General features: G+C 35.5%; 3 protein-coding genes across 3 annotated transcripts; 2 read left to right on the top strand and 1 right to left on the bottom strand.

Annotated features, from left to right (window-relative positions):
- The first annotated feature begins 202 nt into the window (after nucleotides 1-202).
- Nucleotides 203-9120, top strand: LOC129905803 (collagen alpha-1(IV) chain-like). The gene is made up of 6 exons (XM_055981382.1): nucleotides 203-557; nucleotides 3471-3519; nucleotides 3582-4550; nucleotides 4609-5105; nucleotides 5164-8728; nucleotides 8785-9120. The coding sequence occupies exons 1-6, from the start codon at nucleotides 538-540 to the stop codon at nucleotides 9043-9045; spliced, it is 5361 nt and encodes a 1786-aa protein (XP_055837357.1). The 5' UTR covers nucleotides 203-537; the 3' UTR covers nucleotides 9046-9120.
- A 1882-nt stretch (nucleotides 9121-11002) lies between these two features.
- Nucleotides 11003-16858, bottom strand: LOC129905818 (thioredoxin reductase-like selenoprotein T homolog CG3887). The gene is made up of 3 exons (XM_055981409.1): nucleotides 16526-16858; nucleotides 16156-16444; nucleotides 11003-11423 (listed from the first exon to the last, which is right to left on the bottom strand). Exons 1-3 carry the CDS (start codon nucleotides 16681-16683, stop codon nucleotides 11262-11264), a joined length of 609 nt encoding a protein of 202 aa, XP_055837384.1. The 5' UTR covers nucleotides 16684-16858; the 3' UTR covers nucleotides 11003-11261.
- A 1596-nt stretch (nucleotides 16859-18454) lies between these two features.
- On the top strand, nucleotides 18455-23315 carry LOC129905816 (serine/threonine-protein phosphatase 2A activator). The gene is made up of 6 exons (XM_055981407.1): nucleotides 18455-18565; nucleotides 18656-18936; nucleotides 22258-22600; nucleotides 22663-22763; nucleotides 22822-22929; nucleotides 22986-23315. The coding sequence occupies exons 1-6, from the start codon at nucleotides 18532-18534 to the stop codon at nucleotides 23148-23150; spliced, it is 1032 nt and encodes a 343-aa protein (XP_055837382.1). The 5' UTR covers nucleotides 18455-18531; the 3' UTR covers nucleotides 23151-23315.
- The last annotated feature ends 64 nt before the right edge of the window (nucleotides 23316-23379 follow it).

Below are 23379 nucleotides of genomic sequence, written 5' to 3' on the forward strand. Positions count from 1 at the left end.
CTCCCGCCAGTTTATGTGATGGTGTTCTAATCTTTGAATTATATTACCAACTTCTCCATTACATTTTCAAGACTAAAATAAAATAAAATTTGGCAATCTGAAACGGAGGAAGCTTTATCAACATGCTCATGACCCCATTGTCAACTTATATTCATGTGTTTCGGTTTCATCTTCTGCGAACAATTTGCGATTTAGACGAAATTAGTATATTGTCGCCTTTAACGGACGAACGGCCGCCCGGATGTTCAACATTATACACATGATCGGCATTGCTTTTTAAAAAAGCTGTCGTTTCTTGTAGTTTTCGAAAAAAAAATTAATATAAAAAATCCATGCGGTCGGTATCGATTTTAACCTCGATAAAAAGTTGTTGCAACAAATGCAACTAAATAATAAAAAACTCTTTATATAAAAATCATAAAAATTACATGAGTGATAGTTGATTTTTTGTTTTTGGATATATTTAATAAAATTAAAATAATATAAAAAAAGAGAAGTGCTCGTACAGGAAGTGTCTTAAAATACCAAGTTGGGGCAATGAGTCCCCATTTAAAGTGGTAAGTTAAAAAGTTCAATAAATTAATTTAAAACTAAAACTAAACAATTGAAAAATACATACATAATTCAAGACTTAAGTTCTGAAAGGAGTCTCTTATAATTTTTCACAGAGTTTTCTTATAAAGGCAAATAAACTTGTCTATCTAAATGACTTACAGAATTTAGCTGTGGTAGATTTGTCATAAAAAAAATAAAAATTTCAATTTAAACCAAAAATAACGACGAGTTACAAAAATAACCGTCGCAAAAAGTATAACATATTCGTGTTGTACAGTTGAAAAAACTAACATATAAAACATATTTAAATTAAAATTGAAACAACGTTAGAAAATTTGAAATGTTTTTTTGACTTTAGCTTTTGTTGCATTATATCACCCTAATTTCCAACAGAGAGATAGCACGTTGGTAAAGCATTCGCCTAGTGACCCAAGACTTGTAGGTTCGATCCCCAGTGGCTGCCAATTTTGTTTTTTTTTTTTTTTTTTATTAAAATTGATGCTTTTTTTTCAAAGTTGAAACAAATTTGATTTAAGAATGTTTCATAGCGGCAAACCACTTTAATCTAACGATGTTCTACTTTTATTTTGAAATTATCGTCTTTAAAGCAAAATCATTCCGAAAAATAATTTGAATCAACGTGGTTTCCGTTGATTTAAAGTTGTTTTTCCCTCAGTCTATACCGCACAGGAATAGGTACCCAAGTCAAGAACCGCAAACGTATACTTTCCAATGTGCCAGCAGAACCTTAATAATATAAAAATTTCTATGGGATGTAAAAATTACAAGAGAATCTCATAACCACGAGATTTAGTAAATACCACTGCTGCATGAGTCCCAAAAGTTAAATATGTTTAAGTCCGCCAGCTGGTACGCGATGCTTGCTACCAAAAGTTGAAGTTTACCGCCGATAAATATTCTCCTACTGATGAAATAATCAGAATGGGTTTTTTACGGTCACTCATAGCTTTGCGCGGCTGGCAACCAGCTTCAAAGGTGTGACTCGGACTAGCGGTCGTGGTAAAAATCTATTCGATTATAGTCATGCATAACATGCATGAAAGACATAAATTACCGAGTAAAAACTAAAACAAAACTCTTAAAGAAAAGAAATATGGAGGCATATCTACCGTCCGTGACGCGTGCAAACGGTGTAACTTCACTGTACCAAATTTTACAAGAGAACAAAATAAACTTCCTAATTTCGTGTTGTGTTATTTTCTTGAATTTTAATTATGAATAAAATGGGAATTCCTGGTTCGCTAGGAAATACCTATCAAAATCTTATTGTCGAAAACATTGGAGTTAAATACATGCTTTGCACACGTTACACTAACGCTATAATCGTCTATGACGCGCAAAATTTGTAACTTCATTTTTTTCGAAAATGAAATGTTGGTGCAAGTGTTAGACTTTAGTGAATATCTAATACAATCGCCCAAATCAGAAATTTCCATTTAACATAATTGAAATTATTATTCATGATTAAAATTAGCGGAGAATCTTCGAAAATGAACCTTTAAATTTTGATGAAACGTGTTGGGTTGAGCATTTGACTCCCTAAGTTTGCTTTTTGACTTTTATGAATATATGTGCTGCTCGTTCCAGATCCTGAATGCAAAAAAAAAATTAAACTAATGGAGTTAGGTAAACAACACACTTTACTAACACAATACCTACCTAGTTTATTGTTTCACTAACAGTGATTTGATTAAGCTTATTGTAAGCCTTATGAATAATCTAAGTAAATTTTTACAAACAAAAAAAATGCGATCTTAGCTTAGGTATGCATAGACTATGCCAACCTTGCGTCTTAACGAAAAAGGTGTCGAAATGCGACATAATTTTGAACACCTTTAATGTTTTCGATTTTTCCTCTATGCACTTTTTTTTGTCAAACCGACAAGGAACTACTGAACGAATTCATGTTGTTAATTATTTTTCAAAAATGTCGAAATATTGTTTATTAATAAACACTAATTGAGATGAAGTGTTATTTAATTGCGATGTGCACGTGCACGTGCACTGTGGCGTATACGTGCTCTATTTTGTATTTATTTGTATCATTTATGGGACTTAATTTAAAACTGAATAGAGACACTTAAAACGAAAAATATCGTAACTTTTTTATTTTTACAGTCTTATAGTCTTGAAAAGGTGGGAAAACTGTAACCAAGGAGATCAGAAAAATTTCACCCACTATAGTTAGTTTTGTAGGATAAAAATCCAGCTATAAAACGTGATAGGTTTCCGTCCGACTTTATTTTTTAAATATTTAACAGTGTAATGGTTCAAACATTTTAAGTGTTACCGATTTCAAAAGTGGGAACTTATTTGCGAAAGTCCACAGATTTTGTTTAATCAAAATCGTTAGAGTCATTTTATAAAAAAAGTGGTGTTTTTATGTTGATCATATGATGGCAGGTATATCGTTAAATACAATTTCAATACAATTTTTTGAGTTATGTTGGTATAGCATCTGTGTATCAAATCGAATGAAAACAGCTGAAAATCAGAAAATATTTGAAAAAGAATTCTCCTGGTAGGTGTTTTTTTTATCATTTAAAAATTGCAAGGCAAGTCACAATGCTAGGATTTTTGTATTCTAGTAACGCAAAAAAATCTCTTTTGGGGTATGAATCATCAAAAGTAAAGGACAAAAAATGGTGATAACTTTCATGCACATATCAGGAAATGCGGAGGAATAATTTTAAACTCATTTTTCAAGTGAGGAATTAAGCATTAGGATATGAAATTTGCTTGGTCATCTTGTAAATTATTTTCATGAATGATCTAGACGTTCAATTTTCGTTTGAAGTGAAAGAACTAATTTATTCCCTGTGACCTCTATATGTTCTTATGAATTGTATTTCTATCATGTTTAATCAATGATTTCTTTAAAACTCTGATTACAGGTTTGCGCTCGCAGCAATTCTATTCGGAACTTTTATTGGAGCACAAGCAGTAACTATCATAATAAAAATTTTACTATTCAAAATAAAAGCCTAATACCTTCATTTTTCTAGCAATTCGATCAAACAACTGATGAAAATGATAATGACTATGCTTTCCCAGAGAGTGAAGAACTTTTTAGCCCACCCGAACCCGAAGGACCACCTAATGCCTTCTTTAATAACTATGCCATAGTCGAAAATCCCACAAACTTTCGAAACGGTCAAAAACCGAAAAATTGCACAGGAAATGTAAGTTGTATACCAAAATGTTTCGCTGAAAAGGGAAATCATGGTTTCCCAGGACCACAAGGTTTTCCTGGCCCCAAAGGTGATACAGGTTATTCAGGAATGGAAGGACCATCAGGAGAAAAGGGACAAAAAGGTGACCCAGGTCCATATGGTCCTCGCGGTCAGAAAGGTGTTCGTGGATTAGTTGGTTCTACCGGTATAACGGGAATAGGAGGCTTACAAGGTATTGTGGGTATGCCCGGAGCACCTGGTATTCACGGAATTGATGGTTGCAATGGAACTGATGGTGCACCTGGTTTACCCGGACTAGCCGGTATGGTTGGTCCAAGAGGTTTACCTGGATTTATTGGCTTGAAGGGTGACAAAGGAGAACCGGCAAGAGAAATTGGAGAATTCGATATTGGTGATCGAGGTGAACCTGGTATGGATGGACCATCTGGGCTACCCGGACAAAAGGGAGAACAAGGACTGAAGGGTGATCGTGGTTTTAATGGAACTTATGGAGATAAGGGTCCAACTGGTTTTATTGGTATCAAAGGAGACAAAGGAGACATGTGTATCGCTATGCCTGTTCCCGGAATGAAGGGTGCAAAGGGAGCAAAAGGAGAGCCAGCTAGGTTTGAGGCGTTTAGTGGTAACCGTGATTATATATCGGAAAGTGTAAAAGGTGAACAGGGAGAGATTGGTGACAAGGGCTTACTTGGTGAAAAGGGTGACATTGGTTTAGCTGGACAAGCTGGTAACATTGGACACAAAGGTGAAAAGGGTCTTCCTGGACCGACTGGTCAAAGAGTAAGTCTATTATTTAAATATTTTGTAATCCTAATATGAAATTGTATCTGCTTTGTAGGGTCGTCAAGGAGATTTTGGTGCTCCAGGACCACTTGGATTGAAAGGTGATCGCGGAGAAATTGGCGCGCGCGGTTTGGATGGTGTTGATGGACAAAAGGGAGAACCTGGAGTTCCTGGAACACCTGGCGCTCAAGGTTTTATGGGTGCCAGAGGTGCTCCTGGTGGTGGAAGAGGGGCTCCTGGCCCACAGGGTCCCAAAGGTCTACAAGGTTTCCAGGGTCCACAAGGTGCGGCTGGTTTAGACGGTACTCCTGGTGCACAAGGTCCACGTGGACCTTTCGGCGAAAAAGGTAATCGTGGAGTGACTGGACCTGAAGGTTTGGAAGGACTACCTGGAGAGAGAGGAGACAAAGGTGATAAGGGTTGGCCAGGTAATGTGGGTGCACAGGGTCCTCGAGGTTACATTGGACCCCTTGGACACGAAGGAGAAAAGGGTGTATCTGGAAATCCTGGAATTGGTGAAGTAGGCGTTAAAGGTGACACCGGGGTTTCGGGGTAATTCTTGTAATATTTATTTGAGGAATTTAATTTTTCATACATTGTTTCTTTTCAGAACACCTGGAGCAAAGGGTTTCAAGGGAGAACGTGGTTTTCAAGGAAGTCAAGGTGTTTCAGGTGGATCTCAGTTGGGAAAGCCTGGAAGACCTGGTACAACAGGAAAACACGGAGACAAGGGAAATCAAGGTTACCCTGGATTATCAGGACAGAAAGGTGACAAAGGTTTTAAGGGAGACCTTGGTGGAAAATGTACAGACTGTCCATATGGAGCTAAAGGAGACAAAGGAGAACGTGGATTAGATGGAAAACTTGGACTACAAGGAACTCTTGGTGAAACTGGAGAAGTAGGCTTCCCGGGTGAAAATGGTGATGATGGTTCTGAAGGCCCAATCGGAGCTCATGGTCTTCGAGGAAATGATGGTTTGCCAGGATTACCTGGACCCGATGGTCCTCCCGGACGTGATCAAATTGTGGATTTGAGTTTCACTGTAAATGAGAAAGGATCAAAGGGAGAACGTGGTCCATCAGGACTGAGAGGACTTAAAGGTGGACGAGGAGAAATTGGCAAATATGGCTTGCAAGGACAAAAAGGTGAACCTGGACCACCAGGATTTAAGGGAGCACAAGGAAAAATGGGTAAATCAGGACTCCCTGGATATCCAGGCAGAGATGGAATGCCAGGACAAAAAGGAGATAGTATCAAAGGTGAACGAGGGATACCAGGTTTCGATGGCGAAGATGGTGACAAAGGATTTGAAGGTCCATCTGGACAAAAGGGAGAACCAAGTATTTGCCCACCTGATTTACTGATGATGCCACCAAAAGGTTTCAAGGGTGACAAAGGTGTCGAGGGTAGAATGGGACCAATTGGTCCTGTGGGACCGAAAGGTGATCATGGAAGAACCGGACAAAAAGGTGAACGTGGAGTAGTTGGTCGACCTGGATTGGCTGGCCCACGAGGACCTATCGGTCGTCGAGGTTTTAAGGGTATTCAAGGACCAATTGGTTTCCCAGGTTTGCCGGGACAAAACGGATTGCCTGGACTTCCGGGATTATTGGGAGAAACTGGTCAGAAGGGAGAACAAGGAATATCACTTGTGGGTCCACCCGGACCTATTGGTAATAATGGACCAAATGGTTTGAAGGGAGAACGTGGTTTCCAGGGGATCTATGGTTTGCCAGGAAACGATGGACAAGTTGGATATCCTGGAGATAAGGGTGAAACAGGTTTACCTGGAGCTCCAGGTTTCCCTGGAGATGAAGGAGAGAAAGGTAACGTTGGGCCATTTGGTCCTCAAGGTTTCGATGGACCAAAAGGTTTGCCCGGTATAGATGGAATACAAGGACGAGAAGGCTCTAAGGGTGAGCCTGGAATTTCTGGACCAGTTGGTATGCCGGGACGTAAAGGTGAGAACGGAGAAGTTGGCAATGATGGCCCTAAGGGTTCCTCAGGAAATATTGGTCTTCCTGGTATTAGAGGAGCTCAAGGTAGAACTGGTTTTTCGGGATCTAAGGGTGACAAAGGTGAAAGAGGTTTTGCAGGCGACAATGGCCTTCAAGGGCCACAGGGTTTCCCTGGACCACAAGGATTTGCAGGTCCAAAAGGTGATATTGGAGCACGCGGTGTCCCCGGAGTCGATGGTATACCCGGACTTGATGGAGAAAAAGGTGATATGGGTCTTGAGGGATTAGAAGGAGCTCCTGGAGCACCAGGTCATGAATCTGAGAAGGGAGACAAAGGTGAACCTGGTCCATATGGACTTATGGGTGCTGATGGTCTTAACGGACTTCAAGGTCCACCCGGACCTAAAGGAGAACCTGGTAACTACGGTTATGGTGCCATTGGAGAACGGGGAGAAAAAGGTGACGATGGTATTCCCGGACAAATGGGACGACCTGGTTTTGATGGAATGAAGGGCGATAAGGGATATCCAGGACCAATTGGAGACAAGGGTGACAAAGGAAACGCCGGTTTGGCAGGTATTCCTGGTTCTCCATGTTTAGATGGTATGCCTGGTGAGACTGGACCAAAAGGAGAACAAGGTCTCGCTGGACCTGTTGGACAAAAAGGTAACCCAGGTGCTAATGGGTTAGAAGGATTTGCAGGCGAAAAAGGAGATCAAGGTTTTGTCGGTATTCCTGGTCAAACTGGTATGAAGGGAGACAAGGGATACACAGGACTAAGTGGTTTAGATGCTGAACCTATATTAATAATCGGAGATAAGGGTGATGCAGGTTTAGAAGGACAGCCTGGAGTTCTTGGAGCTATGGGACAAAAAGGAAGCATTGGTATCACTGGAAGTCAAGGAGAAAAGGGTGAACGTGGTTATCCAGGACCTTTTGGCCTACCAGGATTGGATGGACCTCAAGGAGAAAAGGGTGACACTGGTCCAGATGGTGAGCCTGGTTTACCAGGTTTAACAATCAAGGGAGAAAAGGGTCTTCCAGGACGATTAGGAAGAAGTGGACGTGATGGTGCTATTGGAGCTTTCGGTGAAAAGGGAGAGAAAGGTTGGGCTGGTTTAGCTGGAATAGATGGAGCCAGGGGTCCACCTGGTCGACAAGGTCTGCAAGGAGAAAAGGGTGATATTGGTATCATTGGTATAGCTGGTCGAGACGGACAAGATGGATTACCTGGACTTACTGGACAAAAGGGTGATATGGGAACCAAAGGTCATAAGGGAGATCGAGGTATGCCAAGCTTTGAAGGAGAAAAAGGTGACAAGGGTAATAGAGGTATTCAGGGTCAATCAGGCCGTGACGGATACCAAGGACAAAAGGGTGATGTAGGCTTCATTGGATTACCTGGTGCAATGGGTCCAACTGGCAGAGAAGGAGAAAAAGGATCTCTAGGTCCTAAAGGTCACGATGGACGTGATGGATTATATGGTCCACGAGGTCAAAAGGGTGAATCAGGGCCGTATCCAACACCTGGACCCAAGGGTGAGCCTGGACGACCAGGAAACAATGGCGAAAAAGGTGAACGAGGTTTTGAAGGAATCCGTGGAATCACCGGATTACAAGGTGAACGGGGTGAGAAAGGTGATCAAGGACCTCAAGGCTTACCCGGACCAATGGGACGACCAGGTCCAAAGGGAAATTTGGGTGTACCTGGTGCTCCTGGTTACGATGGTGCTACAGGAATGACTGGAGAAAAGGGAAACCAAGGAAAAGTTTGTGGAGAAGCTCCTAGCTATTTCACTGGAATAATGCTTGTAAAACACAGTCAATCTGCAGAAATCCCACGCTGCGATGCTGGTCACGTTGAAATGTGGAATGGTTATTCCCTGCTTTACACTGACAGCCATGACTACCCACACACCCAAGATCTTGGATCACCTGGTTCTTGTGTCCATCACTTTTCAACACAGCCATTTATGAGCTGTGGAAACAATAACATTTGCAATGTGAATACTAGGTCTGACCGCTCTTACTGGCTATCAACATCGGAATCAATTCCAGTGATGCCCGTTGAGACTACTGAAATGCAAAAATACATTTCTCGATGTGTTGTTTGCGAAGTACCAGCCAATGTGATTGCAGTTCACAGTCAGACTATAGCGGTGCCAACTTGTCCCAGAGGTTGGGATGAGCTTTGGATTGGTTACAGTTTCCTTATGGTAACAATTTTTAGATATTTTTATAAATTTATGTTATAACCCCTTTAAACTTTTAGCACATTGATGTTGGAAATAGCGGTGGTGGACAAGATCTCTCATCACCTGGATCATGTTTGGAAGATTTCAGAGCAGTTCCATTTATCGAATGCAATGGCAAAGAAGGTCTTTGTCATTTCTTTGAATCACAAACCAGTTTCTGGTTAGTGACTGTCGATGAAAACGAACAGTTTGTTCCACCAGAAAGGCAAACATTGAAACCTGGATTTATGAGACAACGACTTTCTAGATGTCAAGTGTGTATTAAGAACTCGGCGTAATAAAAATAATTCCAGAAAAAAAAATTTAATTGTAAATGTTACAAAGTGAACTTAAATTATAAGTCTTTCATTTAAGCTGTTTTTTTTTTTTTTTTTTTGAATTATAATATTAGTTAGCATTTATTTTTAAAAAATAGCCTTCAGACCTTAGACCTTTGTCATTTTTTTTTTTAATTAAATCATTACACTTGAAATTGATCAGAGGTTAGAAGCCACAGATTGTTAAATAAAGAATACATTTGTTTCAATAAAATTTCTGTGTGAGAGAACTTGAGTAGTAATTTCTTTAATGACTTAAAGACAGAAAAGGACATAATGCTTAATTGGAGTAATCACGCTGTAAGCCTGATCGGAGCCTATTCGGAAGCTTTTCTATCTAGATAAAAGTTCCCATTGACATTTCGGACAGGTAAACCCAATTAACACAACAGCTTCTGTAAATAGAAATCTAGCTGGCAATAACTTTTATAGAGCTTGTATAAAGCTTGCTCCATTGAATTGATTATAGGAGATCGAACCTGTTTAACATCTTCTAATAAGTTATTTAAATAACGATATGTCCCGGACATGTCCCGTACATGGGACATTTACACAAATTATCGGAAACAGAGGAACCGAGATAATTAGGGAGGTGGTTCGGATGAATATTTCCGTTTTTGGACCATTAAAATATCAATTCCAACAATCTTGAAAAAGACATAAAAAGGACCGCTGTTGGGGTCAAACGGACGTGTCCCGGATGTGTCCCGGACATGTCCCGGGCGTGTCCCGGACGTGTCCCGGACATGTCACGGCCGGCCGTGTCCCGGACGTGTCCAAGACATGTCCCGGTCGTGTCCCGGACATGTCCCAGACGTGTCCCGGACATGTCCCAGACGTGTCCCGGACATGTCCCAGACGTGTCCCGGACATGTCCCGGACATGTCCTGTACATGGGACATTTACACAAATTATCGCAAACAGAGGAACCGAGATAATTAGGGAGGTGGTTCGGATGAATATTTCCGTTTTTGGATCATTAAAATGTCAATTCCAACAATCTTGAAAAGGACATAAAAAGGACCGTTGTTGGGGTATTTGATCACAAACGGACGTGTCCCGGACATGTCCCGGACGTGTCCCGGACATGTCCCGGACGTGTCCCGGACATGTCCCGGACGTGTCCCGGACATGTTCCAAAAGTGTCCCGGACATGTCCCGGACATGTCCCGGACGTGTCCCCGACATGTCCCGGACGTGTCCCGGACGTGTCCCGGACGTTTCCCGGACATGTCCCGTACGTGTCCCGGACATGTCCCGGACATGTCCCGGACGTGTCCCGGACGTTTCCCGGACATGTCCCGGACGTGTCCCGAACATGTCCTTTACTAACTATGGTGAAAAATGAAAAACAGTCCAAAAACCCTAGACACATTTAATGTTGCGATTCATCCTTATAATGCAGATCGGTGCGACACTTCCGGTATCTATTGCAGTTTCTACAAGTGAGCGATCTGAAAACTGAACGGAATAATGTCATAAGGGTTTATAATAAAGAAGAAAAAAAAAACATAAAAAAAAGCTTGCATAATTTGTTCACATTTCGTGTCCACTTTTTAATGGAATTATCCGGATGATAAATAACTTTACCATTAATTTGAAAAATTTACTTTTGGCCGCCTAAATCTCTCAAATCGACTTATGTGCGGCGGGTATGCTAAGCTAACCGTTAATTTAATTATAAGGTACATATTTTCAAATTAAATATAATGACGACAGAGTTGTTTGTTACACGTGTGATGGATTACTTTTAAAAATCCATTTTATTTATTTTTTTTTTTCAAGTTTTCTTTTATTTATCGAATTTACACGAATTTACATTTTTTACTTTACATCAAAAGTAGAAGCAAGTATTTATTTATTTTATTTTTTTTACACCAAAACAAACAAGAAATCAACGATAAGCAAAACAGTGATATATGTAAATCATAAAGGCTCATAGAACAAAGCCGGAGTTTTTATTTGGCATTAAGTTCTAAATATTTTGTTTTGTATCGTCAATCAACTGAAAAAACATCAAGAATATTTTAACTTATTGTTCGTTTGAAAAAAAAAATGGAAAATGTAAAACAAAAGAAGGATATAAGTGTGGAAACAGAAATTGCAACAATATTTATAATTAATTATTAATTTATGTATGAATTCTACTCTAACAAGGGCGTTAGATGACCAGACTTTTATTTGACAAAATCGGGATTCTCTTGAATCTTATCCGAGAACTGCAACTGACTATCGATGATTTGAAACAGTTCCTGTGGAGCAGGAATTCTTCCTGTTTGCAGTTTGGACCATACTGGCACGTCGTTCAATGAGATCTCAAATGCTCCTGAAGATACCATCTACAAAATTGGGAAAACATTAGTTTAATTTGATTTAATTTTATTCAGTGCACAGTGGGTACCGCCAAAGGTAAAAAAATAAAAAAAAGTAAATGTCAGTTTTTTTTAAATTCAATGATTTAACAAGGTCTCTCATCAAACCAAAATCAAAAAAATTAGGAGGTTACCCCTTCTTTTTTAAATCTTAATAGCCATTCAAAGTCAATATATGTGCCCATGATTATGAAAGTGGACTAAGTCATTTTAAAGAAAAACTTACATAATAATTTTCTTATAACGATTTAATTATATTTTTTTTATGAAATCACTAGAGGAGCAATAAAGAAATTTATTTACTGCAATTTCGCTTTCAAATAAACTTTACCCCTTAAATAATAATTATTTTTAGGCTAGATTTGATGCCATTTTTAGGAGTGACATAGTCCACTTTCATAATTAAGGGCACATATAAAAAAAAATAATATTGCAGTTTTTTTTACAAAGAGAAAAAAAAATACAACGTTAAACTAAAAGATTGCTTCAGAACTTAATTGCTCATAGAAGTTCGAGCTTGTTTAACAACTTCTAATAAGTTTTTTAAATAATGTTAAAGAAACTTAACGGAAGAAAGTTTGTTTTTCGGATTAGCTTCGGTTAGTGCACTTATAGAAGCTTTACAGAAACTACCAAGTTTTGTATTTGATTTTGAAATTGAATAATCTAGCTCGGACATTTTTGAACTGAAAACTTCTTTAGTATCGTAGTGATTTGAAACAAGATGAAACGAAAAAGCGACACGAAAAATCAATTGTTTATAACTTTTTTGTTTTAATAGATAGATTAATGAGATTTATACTGAAAATAGGCAATTAAATAAACTATAATTCTGCGAAATTTCAATTAATTTCAGTCAAAATTTTGAGATAACGGTAAAAAGATGTTCTTTTTCTAAACACGTTATATCTTTTGATCTAGAGCAAAAACAAATTTTATTTAACTTTATTGAGCATTCTGATTACCTTCCATTTGATATATTACACATAACGGTACTTGCTCTACACGTTACACAATCTTTAATTGAAAAATTTTAAAAATACCTCAAAATACCTGTGGAGATCTGTTGCCACCAGTGTAGGAAGTACCGTAATATCAGTTTGAAATTTCGTTAGAAGAGAAAAAGATTGATTTTTTTGCTTTTTTGATGAAAAGTGGTTGGGTTCAAAAAATTCTAGCTCTTTTTTTAGATATTGTATAGACATGGTGGTTATAAATATTTTAAGCTGAAACAATAAGCTTTCAGATGATTTAAAATTTATTATAGGTTGTCATATAAAAAATATGGATTTAAAGGTGATGGAATAAAAATAAGGTAGGTTTATTCGATTTTTTTTTTTTGCAAGATAAATGATTTTTTAATGTTTCACTTCTACCACGTGTGAATTGCACACATGATTTTTTTTTTTGATATTGACATTGAATAATTAAGGACAATTGGACATTCCTGCGGTTTAAAGTTATTAAGTTTTTGATTTTGTTAATGAATATTCAGATACGAAGTTCGATTCTTGGATGATTTAAAAAAAATTATATACTTTTAAAATTATTACACTGCCCAACACACAAAAATTTTCCAGACCGTTTTATATCATTTCTTACTAAATGGAGGGTGCTGATTCCGAAAATAAAATTAGTTTTTTCTAGCAGCTCTAGTTTTTAAATTATTCATACCTACATGAAAAGGCATACAAATTCATACAATTTTTGTTGTTAATTTTTTTTTTGTATTTTTATACTATTTATTGAACCGAAATACATTACATTCGAAATAATATTTTTTGGCAAATCATTGTTTTCAAGGTGTGATAAGAAAAACTAAAAATAAATAGTATGAAATTAGCCCCAAAATGTGAAAAATTAATATATCTAATAATAAATTAAAGCTCCTAGAAAGGAACTTAGTAAACCCAAATGCATTAGGTTCGATAACAAATTTTCTGAAAACTGTTAACAAGTAGTTACCCCCAAAATGTGGAAAACTAAAATATTAAAAAAAATAGAGGTTAGAGGTCCTAGAAATAAATGAATGTGATAAAATAATGAAAAGTTAAAAATTAGTATGAACACTCCCCCAAATATGAAAACATTTCAAAAACTAAAGTTTGATATAAATTTTTTTGGAAAATTTAAAAAAATTGAAAATTGTTGGCCAGTGTTAATAATAGATAAAACTATTGGAAAGTTATAAAAAGGTAAAATTCACGATATTTACCGTGACCATCCGTACTGGTTTACCCGGGATTGTCCCGTATTTCTATGCAAAAACAAGAAAACGGTGGTTGGAAATTAAAATTTTAATAATTTTTCGGATAAAATATTAACGGCCAATTTCTTCACATGAGTACTAAGCGAGCTTAGTACCCGGTCTAGCTAGACCAGGTCCTAGCACTGGTACTCGGTCCTAAAGAAAAGTTAGTACCTGAGCATTTCTTCACATTTATAGGACCTGATCTAAGTTCACAACGCGGTCCTAAGAATTTAATCGTATAAAACTGGTCTAACTGTCATTTTGACAATATTTTGATGTTTGAAATTATTTTATTTTGAAATTTCAACAAATAAAACAGAACAAATATACATAAAACGTTTAATTAATGGTATCATTGAGAAAATAATAAAAAAATTATAATAAATTTTAAGAAAACCCAACAAAAAAAAAGAAATTTAAGTTCAATCAAGAAGTGTCACAATCAAAAATAGAATGTTATGATCTACATAAATAAAATTGGCAAATCTCATAACCAGATCACGAACAATGACGAGGGATTTTTTCAATAATCTGGGCTGGCAACGGATGAACTACCAGTCCCCTGCAGGAATAATAATATTAAGAAATAACATAAACAGTTTGCATATAGATGTATAAATCAACATATTTCAATAAAAATAACAGTATTTTAAGGCGCATTTCTTTTTTTGGTGAGTTTCTCATAGAAGTCATCGGTGCAAATCGCATTATTTTAACATTACTTGTAGACGAGCTTGCACATAGCCTTCAAAAAAATTTGTTAATGGAACAAACATATTAGTTTGGGTTCGAAACTATAAGATTGATGTCGAACATCCATCTGTGATACTGTGGTTCAAAACTTGTTCCACCCAAAAAAATGGAGTCGAAAGATCATACTTTTGGAGTAGTCGTAGGCTACTATTTTCCAAGTCTGAGTATAACAATGGTAAATGGTTTCAGCATTGTCGGGTACGTCTAGAAATGCAAATGCAGAGTGCCTACGCAAAGATAATCTTTTTTGACTTAGTTTTGACTTTTAGAAAGTTCAATATACATTTTTGTTACTTTTTCATCCAGAAGTGTTCTTTTCTTCATTCTTCACGTTCTGGTATTGCATTTCTCATTTCAGGTGTTTTTGGTAAATTTTAAAAAATCATTAATTTTACTAAAATCAACATAAAAAGCCGGAAATAACACCCAAGAAATTAAAAAATCTGTAAGATATCTTTAAAAAAAAATGAAATTCATTGCTTTCATTCAAGTACTAACCGCTAGACTACCGATTTCGAGGTCCTAACAAATACCGAGTCCTAACTAATACTCGGTACCAATTTGACAGTACTAAGGCTTAGGACCTTTGTGAAGAAATCACTTGGTACCGATTTGAGTACTAACGATTGGTATAATAACTGGGTACCAGCCGATTTTGAGGAGCTAGCTAGGACCTAGTCCTAACTAGTACTCGGTCCTAAATTGACAGTATTAGGACCTAGTACTTGGGTGAAGAAATGAGTTGATACCGATTTGAGTACTAACTTTAGGACTAGGACCGGTACTAGCGCTAGGACTCTGTGAAGAAATCGGCCGTAAGCCTAGTACGCTGCTGAAGCAAAACGAACATTTTTCTAAGTCTCCAAAGTCAAAAAACTGTTGCTGCAAGAAATATTGACTGGACAAACAAATGGGAGTGACAAACGATTAAAAACTCTCCATATATTCCCATAAAATCGTTTAGGAAATCTTGATATCAAAATAGGGAAAAATTATGAAAAGTCAATTAAAAAAATCGAATTTTTTTTTTAAAAATCAATATATTCAAAACGATCCAAGGAAACCGTTACAAATTTATTTAAAACAAACAACCAAACGCTAAGAAATAACCTCAAAAACTGGTTAAAAGCGGCATTTTGGATTTTCTAACGAGAATATCTCAAAAACGTATACAAACTTTACAACAAAAACCCTGTTGACCAGTGTAATTTTTTGTTTTTGTTGTTTTTTTTATATAATTTCAATAAGACTAGAATTAAAGAGTTATACAAGGGCTTCCGAAGCTATTTGTCAAATCTAACAGCTTCGGTAGAGCTTCGTTTAAGCTTCTTATAGACCTTATAAGTACATTCTTATAAAGGGTCAAACTTGTATAACGTTCTCTTTTTTCTATTCCCAACAACTTTACTAAAGTTAAAAATAAGCTAAAATATAGCTTCTGTAATAATTTTACCGAAGCCGAAATGTTAGTTGGGAGATGCTGGACGGGTTATCCTGGCAGTCACGTTCTATGCCCGGCATAACCATTTTTTTTTTTTATTTTTAAAATTGTTTAAAATCAAATTTAAAAAAAACTGACTTGATATGAACCTATTATTTTGCAATAATAAATCAAATAAAATAATAATATAGGCGTTTGATTAAAAAAATAGGGGTAACCCACTGTGCAGTGGTCAAAGGTCATTTATATCTTACCTGTGCCTCAAGCATGTTACCGACAAAGAATATCATCATACACGCATACAATTTGTTATCAACTAAATGCTTCCACCAGCCAGGTGCCTGTTGACCGAAGGCGCCAAAGACATCAAACGACGAAACGATAATAACAATCAAAACGATCTTAAGGAAGAATACAACTTTGGAGAGGTACATATTAAAGCCTGGCGGATCATAGTTAGCCCCATGAATGCTTATTTGTGGATATTTTTCACTCAAAATATTCACATAGTCATCGAAGGCCTTTCTATAGCCGCACGAATAGCTGTGGGAAATTATCATAAATTAACCAAATTCGCTGACAATTTGCATTTTGCATTTTTGGATTCTTTGCAAGACAACTCACCAATAAAGAAAAGTCATAGTTGGTCCGCCAACATTTTGGCCAAATTTTGTCATTGGAATTTCTTTTTCGGCATCGGCACCAAAATGATTATGTCCAATTAATAGAAAACCAATTAATGCAAATAGAATGACTGAAACGTTTTTGCTTGTGTAGCCCATTTTGTTCTTAATTGGATTTAATTATACTAATTCTCTAAATAATGATTTAGTTTGTAAAAAAAAAGAAAATGTGCAAATCTTGCAATCAAAGACGAAAATGTTTTTTTATTTTTGCAAGAAAATTAACGTTTTTCGTCAGAGGCAAATTTTCTTAAAAATGATTTTTGCTTTTTTTTTGTAGAAAAGAAAAACTGATAATGGAAACGTCAGATTTTTTTAAGTGGTGTTTTTAGAAATCAGGTACAGAGGGCGTGATGGTGTTGAGAGTGTGAGAATGCAGATGGAGCAAGAAATTGAAAACAAAATGAATGTATTCAGTGCTAATTATGTTTTAAGGCTTGACCACACCAAAAAGGTAGGCGGTAGTGCTATGAAAAAAATTTAAAAAAGAGAAGTCTACATTCAAGTACATGCTGGTTTTATATTTTTCCTTTCGTTTCAGCAGCATACTAGGCTTTAGTTTTCATCTGCTAAAATGTGACAGACAAAAAATTTACAAGGAAATGAATGTGTGATTTTTTAGATGAATTTGCGCACAACTCCGCTGAAATGAGGGCACAAATTTTTAATCCGTGGATCATCAACTTGTATGTTCTTAAATCGGTGGAAAAACTGAGGTTTAGCACTGGTTCAAGATCGAAATAGCCAAAGCTTGATTCAGCCGTCTGAAATCGGTGGTACGTAGAACGCAGATCGAGCTAACCCCTCTTTTCTGGCAAACCTTACAATTCACAAAAACCTAACAAGGTGATCATAACTCGATTTTGTGAGGATTTATTTCTCACAAACTTCTTACTAGCAAAAATCCTCCTTCAAAGAAGATCACAAATTCGAAAGTTTTTGTGACGCGAAAACCTCACAAAATCAAATTCAGATCACCTTGTGTGATGTTCTCATAACTTGTGAGGTTTGCCAGAATAGGGCTTTTATTATAATCGTATTAATTTGAAATTTGAACTGGGTTCTAGTGAAAACAGGCTATTAAATACCATGCAAAATTCTGTGAAAAATAAAAAAATTTATACAAGAATTGCAGCCAAGTTTCGTGCAGTATTTGTCACACTGGAAAAAAAGTAAAAAAAAAACGGAGAAAAAAATGTCAGCTAAAATTTAGCGTGATCTGCGTACTATAGGCTTTAGGGCTGCGGTTTAAAGGCTTGGCCCCACCGAAGGGTATGCGGTATAGCGGTAACGATATTTGTACTAAAAAAATTCCACACCTGAACGTTGATGTGTCAGTTTGGAATTTTTTTCATACAAGTACCCTCACCGCTACCCGTACCGCTACCGCATACCCTCCAGTGTGTCCAAGCCTTAACACTGGTTAAAGGTACTTATATTTCTGAATAACCAAATCAAAGTTTCGGAAAAGCTTCGTTTAAACTTCTTATAGAGGTGAAACTTGTATAACGTTCTCCTTTTTCCATGCCCAACAACCTTACTAAAGTTTAAAAGAAGCTGAAATATAGCTTTTTTAATACCTTAACCGAAGCTGAAAAATGTTAGTTGGGTTAGGGCTGCGGTTTAACACTGGTTAAAGGTACTTATATTTCTGAATAACCAAATCCATGCTCGAAACAAAGCCAATTCTCCGAAATGAGCAAGTAAAATTAATAAAACAAGGCTGAACTACGTTTGTACAACTAGCACTAATAAATTTTACTTGGACATTTTTTTTTTTAATAATTTTGTAGATAATCCATGTACAGCGTATGGCTTCAGTATCCACCTTAAAATATTCAACATTCTGCTATGCTCATTAATAAGAAAATCACATATTTGACATTTCAAGGTCGGTCTGCCGCACCGCAAACTACAAAAATTCTTGTTTACGTTTTTTTTTATATCATGGAGCACCCGGGCGAATCATTAGTCAACGAAGGTAATTTAATTATAATCAAATTGCATTAAAAAATTTTCACTTTTAATCAACAACCCTTATATTTCTATAAAACAAAATCACTGTCATCAGAAAACACCAGCGAACCATCAAAATGTGTAAAATCTGTAATGGATATGGCCATTTGGCAAAAGTCTCAAGCCTATTATGATTTAATTGGCTTCATCAATGGCATTAGTACAGCTATTCAAGGAAAAAAGCTTACCGACGAAATGTACATTTCCAAAACAATGCAAAATCTTCTTGGAATGATTGAGAAATTCAATAAATTACTCGAAGAGACGCCCCGTTTCGAAGAACCCCAACGTTTCGGCAATCAGGCCTATCGTTTGTGGTTTAAGAAAATGGAAGAGGTAAGAAGTTATTGTTACTCATTGCCTTAGATACACTCCTTTTCATCAGAATAGGTACACAAGTTTTCAAATGTTCATCAATCGTTTATCCCCAATATTGGTGCGTGACCCAATAAGGTTTTATTATTTTCTGTTAGTTTAAGATGCTAGGACAAGCAACGGTGAAGATTATTTCTAAAAAGATCATAACTTTCCCATTTTTTTCTTTATAAAGTAGGTATATTTAAGGGAAAAATTTAAGTTTTGTAAATCTATAGTTTTGTTCATCAGAATAGGTACACGGTACACCCTTGTTATCTTTAATATTTTTGTAGATTTAGGGAGTTTCCTAAGTTCAATTTAATAATGATACTAATTTTTTTTTAAAACATGGGTGAATTAAAATCGCTTAAGGGGTAATAACACCTTGTAAACCATGAAATCGAGCGTCATATTCATCAGCGTATAAAACAAAGAAGAAATATTATTTTCTTTTGGTGTTTGTTTATTTTAATTAAGTATATTAAAAATATAATTTTAAATTTTAATGATGTGAAATTTTTTAAATGGCGGTGTAGTTCCGGATGATAGTAAAATCCTGTGCTCCCATCGGGCGACCAACTAACTCCTACAGTTTTTAACCGATTGGGCTGAAATTTTGTGTGGAGCTTAAAAATACTATTCTCTATTTTTTTGAAATATTAATTTTTAAAGAAATGGCATTAGTTTGAAAAAATTATTTCATTCCAAAAACAAAATTCGTTGAAAAAAAGACCATAAAATCGTTAAATTTTAATATTTCAAAAAAATCCTACGTACTTCACTAGAGAATAGTATTTTTAAGCTCCACACAAAATTTCAGCCCAATCAGTTAAAAACTGTAGGAGTTAGTTGGTCGCCCGATGGGAGCACAGGATTTTACTACCATCCGGAACTACACCGCCATTTAAAAAATTTCACATCATTAAAAAATTTAACATTAGCCTATTCTGTTACCTATTAATATACTTAATTAAACTAAACAAACACCAACAGAAAATAATATTTCTTCTTTGTTTTATACGGTGATGAAAATACGCTCGATTTCGTGGTTTACGAGGTGTTATTACCCCTTAATTTGGGCGAAAACACTCTAAGGCCGTGTGTGAATTGCGTTAAATAGTTAACCCCGTGCAAAATTTTCTCTTTTCTGGCATGATATTCCTTTTTAATAAAAAAAAATAAACAAAACAAAACAAAACCAACTGCAAAAAAAATTTAACCTAAATTTAACCAGATCCCATTAAATTTTTAACAGCAGAAAATTTTTTATTCACCTCAATAGTGTCAAAAATTGTACACGGGGTTAACTATTAAACGCAATTAACAGACGGCCTAATGAATAAAATAACGAATTAAGGAACCACCAAACATGGTACGGCTAAAAAAGTTAGCGAAGTGTGAATGTGATCCATTTTTACTACATATACGAATAGTCCGAGACCCCACAGCAAAATTCGGGAGTAAAGGTATAACAACTAATATGTGGGTATGCAATTTTATAGCTTTATGCTCTCTAATAACGAATTCAAAAGTCTGGCAGCTTTAAATCGTGGCTTTATATGGCTTTCGAGAGGGTTTAACAACGTGAGTTTTCCAATTAATGTGAGTAGACTAAATAAAAACAAATTCACATTCTTAATATAAGGACTGATGCTCTGTCATTTTTCCTAAGCCTGAATACCTCAATCTTGGCAACGCAACAAATAAAACTCAAGATATACCAAACATATCGGCTCTATTCTTGGAGAGTTTTGCCGCTTAAACAGCTTATGTATATCTCGAGCTCTATTGTTCGCAACATCATGATTGATGTCTTCAAGTTTAGTGGAAATGACACAGCATCAAATTCTGTATAAAGAATACGAAAAAGTTTGAATTTAGCTTATAATATGAATTGGAAAAACATTATAAAGCCGCGATTTAGAGCTGCCAGACTTTTGAATTCGTTATTAGAACGCTTAAGGCTATACAACTGCATACCCACATTTTGGTTATACCTCCACTCCCATAATTTGCTGTGGGCTCTTAGACTATAAGGGTGCTGAGCTCAAATCTAAAGTCAGCAAAAATTTTATTTGTTTTCGTTTTTGAGAAAAAGTTTTTTGCAAAAAAAAGTTTTTTTTTTTTATAACGGTAATATTTCAAAAACGGAGGCTAGTAAAATATTTTTGACTACGGGTTAGAGTTCAGCAACCTTAAAATCTTCAGAAAAGAATTGGAATATCGTAAGGTCGTACAAAAAATTATTTCTGAAACTTATTTTCAGAAAAGACGATAGTCTGCATTTCAGATTGAAAAAAAGTTAAAGGTTGGTGCGTTTTATTTTTCTATTTGGACTAAATGGTTAAGTTATGCTCTCTAATAATATTAGATGGCACTATTAATAGTAAACGAGTTGAGGTCAAATCTTCAAAATTGATATATTCTATCCATATTGTATATAGGTAGCATTAATACTAAAGAAAATATAATACAAAAATAGGCTAAGATACCTAAAACTAAAAATGAATTGCTTATTTCCGTTTTTTTTTTTTCATTTCCTAAAATATGTATATTTTCTAAACGAATAGATATCCCACTCTAAACTTGGCACATAAACAAATTGTTTAAGCTTTATTTTAAGACTATGTAAAAAATATATCAAAAGTGTCGAATTTTCTTAAATTTGGATTTGAAATGTCAACTTCCGGTTTTATATTGAAAAAATTTATCAATTTCAAATTCATATTTAAATAGAACGTTTAATTTTCCATATAATCCACCATTAAAAGAATTTTGTTACCCTTTCATTTAGTTTATTTAAATTTTTCAAATGAACTCAACCCAACAGTTTTCCAAAACTTTAGAAGGCCATTACTCCACTATTAGGCCTTAAAATTCAAAATCCTTCCAGATGTATTTTTTGAATCGATAGAGGAATACATATACCAAATATAAACAAATTTGACGTCCAACGACATTTGTCGGTTTCACGTGAAATGCCCCAAATAATTTTTTAAGAAGTACTTGGTTTTAAATTATTTCATTGACGGGACATTTTTATTATTCTTTATGTGTACCTATTCTGATGAAACAACAAAAAAAAGTTTTTCGATATGAAATGTTTTGCCATGAAGAAACAAGAAAAATAACCACACGTTTTGAATTATTTTTTTTTTTTTTTTGTTGATTCTGCTAACAAACTATTATTTTTCCTACACTGTAAGAAAAAACAGAATAATGAAGATTTGAAAAGTATTGTACCTATTCTGATGAAAAAAAGGAGTGTACATATTTGCTAAACTTTTTTCTAATTTCCAGAATGCTAAAGGTTATTTAGTCGAAGCACTTGCAGATGAAAACTGCACTTCTATAAACGAACTTTATGTTTACTTAAAAGAGTCATTTGGCAATCCAACTCGTATTGATTATGGAACCGGCCACGAATTGGCCTTCGTAATGTTTCTTTGTTGTCTATTCAAAACCAAAGTTCTCGTTGAAGAAGATAACGTTGCGTGTGCTTTGAAACTATTCAATTCATATTTGGTCTTTGTAAGACAGTTGCAAAAAACCTACCGAATGGAACCAGCTGGTAGTCAGGGTGTATGGAGCTTGGACGATTACCAATTTGTTCCATTCATTTGGGGAAGTGCTCAATTGTCATGTTAGTCTAAAAAATAGTCATCTAATTAAAGAAACACCTCCATTATTTAACTTTTTTCTTAGTTCGCAGTCCGTTTGATCCATCAAAATTCCTGGACCAGAATATTATTGATGATTACAAAGATTCGTACATGTTCATAAGTTGCATCGACTATATATCTCAGGCAACAATATATATTTTATCAAATTAAAGCCTTTTTATTAATTTGATAAATTTCTTAGGTAAAAACGGGACATTTTGCTGAACATTCGAATCAATTGTGGAGTATATCGGCAGTTCCATCTTGGATAAAAATCAATTCAGGATTGGTTAAGATGTATCAAAAAGAGGTACACACAAGCTTTTATGGTATTATAAAATCTATTTAATCTGATTTATTTTTTAGATTCTCTCCAAGTTTCCTGTTATTCAACATGTTTATTTTGGAAACTTAATGATCTTTAAGCCAGTAAAGCCTGGAACACCTTTGCCAAATGCGAGATTAGGAGTTATGCCACCTCCTGCTGCTGTGCCAGTCAAACTACCAACAGAGGAAATAAAGAAAACTTAGATTTTTCATAAAATTCTGATTGAATTGATGTTGCGTTATTTATTGAGGATTGATTATATCGGTAGTTTTAAACACATTTTGGCAAACTATTATATTTTACATAATTTAAACTTATACTTATTATAATATTACAACATTTCTATGAATAAAAAATTTTTCAATAAATGATGTGGATTTTTTTCTACATGAAAATAGAAGTTCAGGTTTAAAATGCAAATGGAACTTTATA

This window comes from Episyrphus balteatus, chromosome 1 (assembly GCF_945859705.1).
Source record: "Episyrphus balteatus chromosome 1, idEpiBalt1.1, whole genome shotgun sequence".
Classification (NCBI taxonomy): Eukaryota; Metazoa; Arthropoda; class Insecta; order Diptera; family Syrphidae; genus Episyrphus; species Episyrphus balteatus.

Bases quoted from the DNA above. Each gene is read 5' to 3' on its own strand.
- LOC129905803 (XM_055981382.1), top strand. From the start codon at position 538: ATGAGTCCCCATTTAAAGTG. The intron at 4,551-4,608 runs GTAAGTCTATTA...TCTGCTTTGTAG, and splicing joins CTGGACCGACTGGTCAAAGA to GGTCGTCAAGGAGATTTTGG. The intron at 8,729-8,784 runs GTAACAATTTTT...TTAAACTTTTAG, and splicing joins TTGGTTACAGTTTCCTTATG to CACATTGATGTTGGAAATAG.
- LOC129905818 (XM_055981409.1), bottom strand. From the start codon at position 16,683: ATGGGCTACACAAGCAAAAACGTTTCAGTCATTCTATTTGCATTAATT. The intron at 16,445-16,525 runs GTGAGTTGTCTT...AATTTCCCACAG, and splicing joins ACTATGACTTTTCTTTATTG to CTATTCGTGCGGCTATAGAA. The intron at 11,424-16,155 runs GTAAGATATAAA...CCAATTTTGTAG, and splicing joins GTAACATGCTTGAGGCACAG to ATGGTATCTTCAGGAGCATT.
- LOC129905816 (XM_055981407.1), top strand. From the start codon at position 18,532: ATGGAGCACCCGGGCGAATCATTAGTCAACGAAG. The intron at 22,601-22,662 runs GTTAGTCTAAAA...CTTTTTTCTTAG, and splicing joins GGGAAGTGCTCAATTGTCAT to TTCGCAGTCCGTTTGATCCA. The intron at 22,764-22,821 runs GCAACAATATAT...TAAATTTCTTAG, and splicing joins GCATCGACTATATATCTCAG to GTAAAAACGGGACATTTTGC.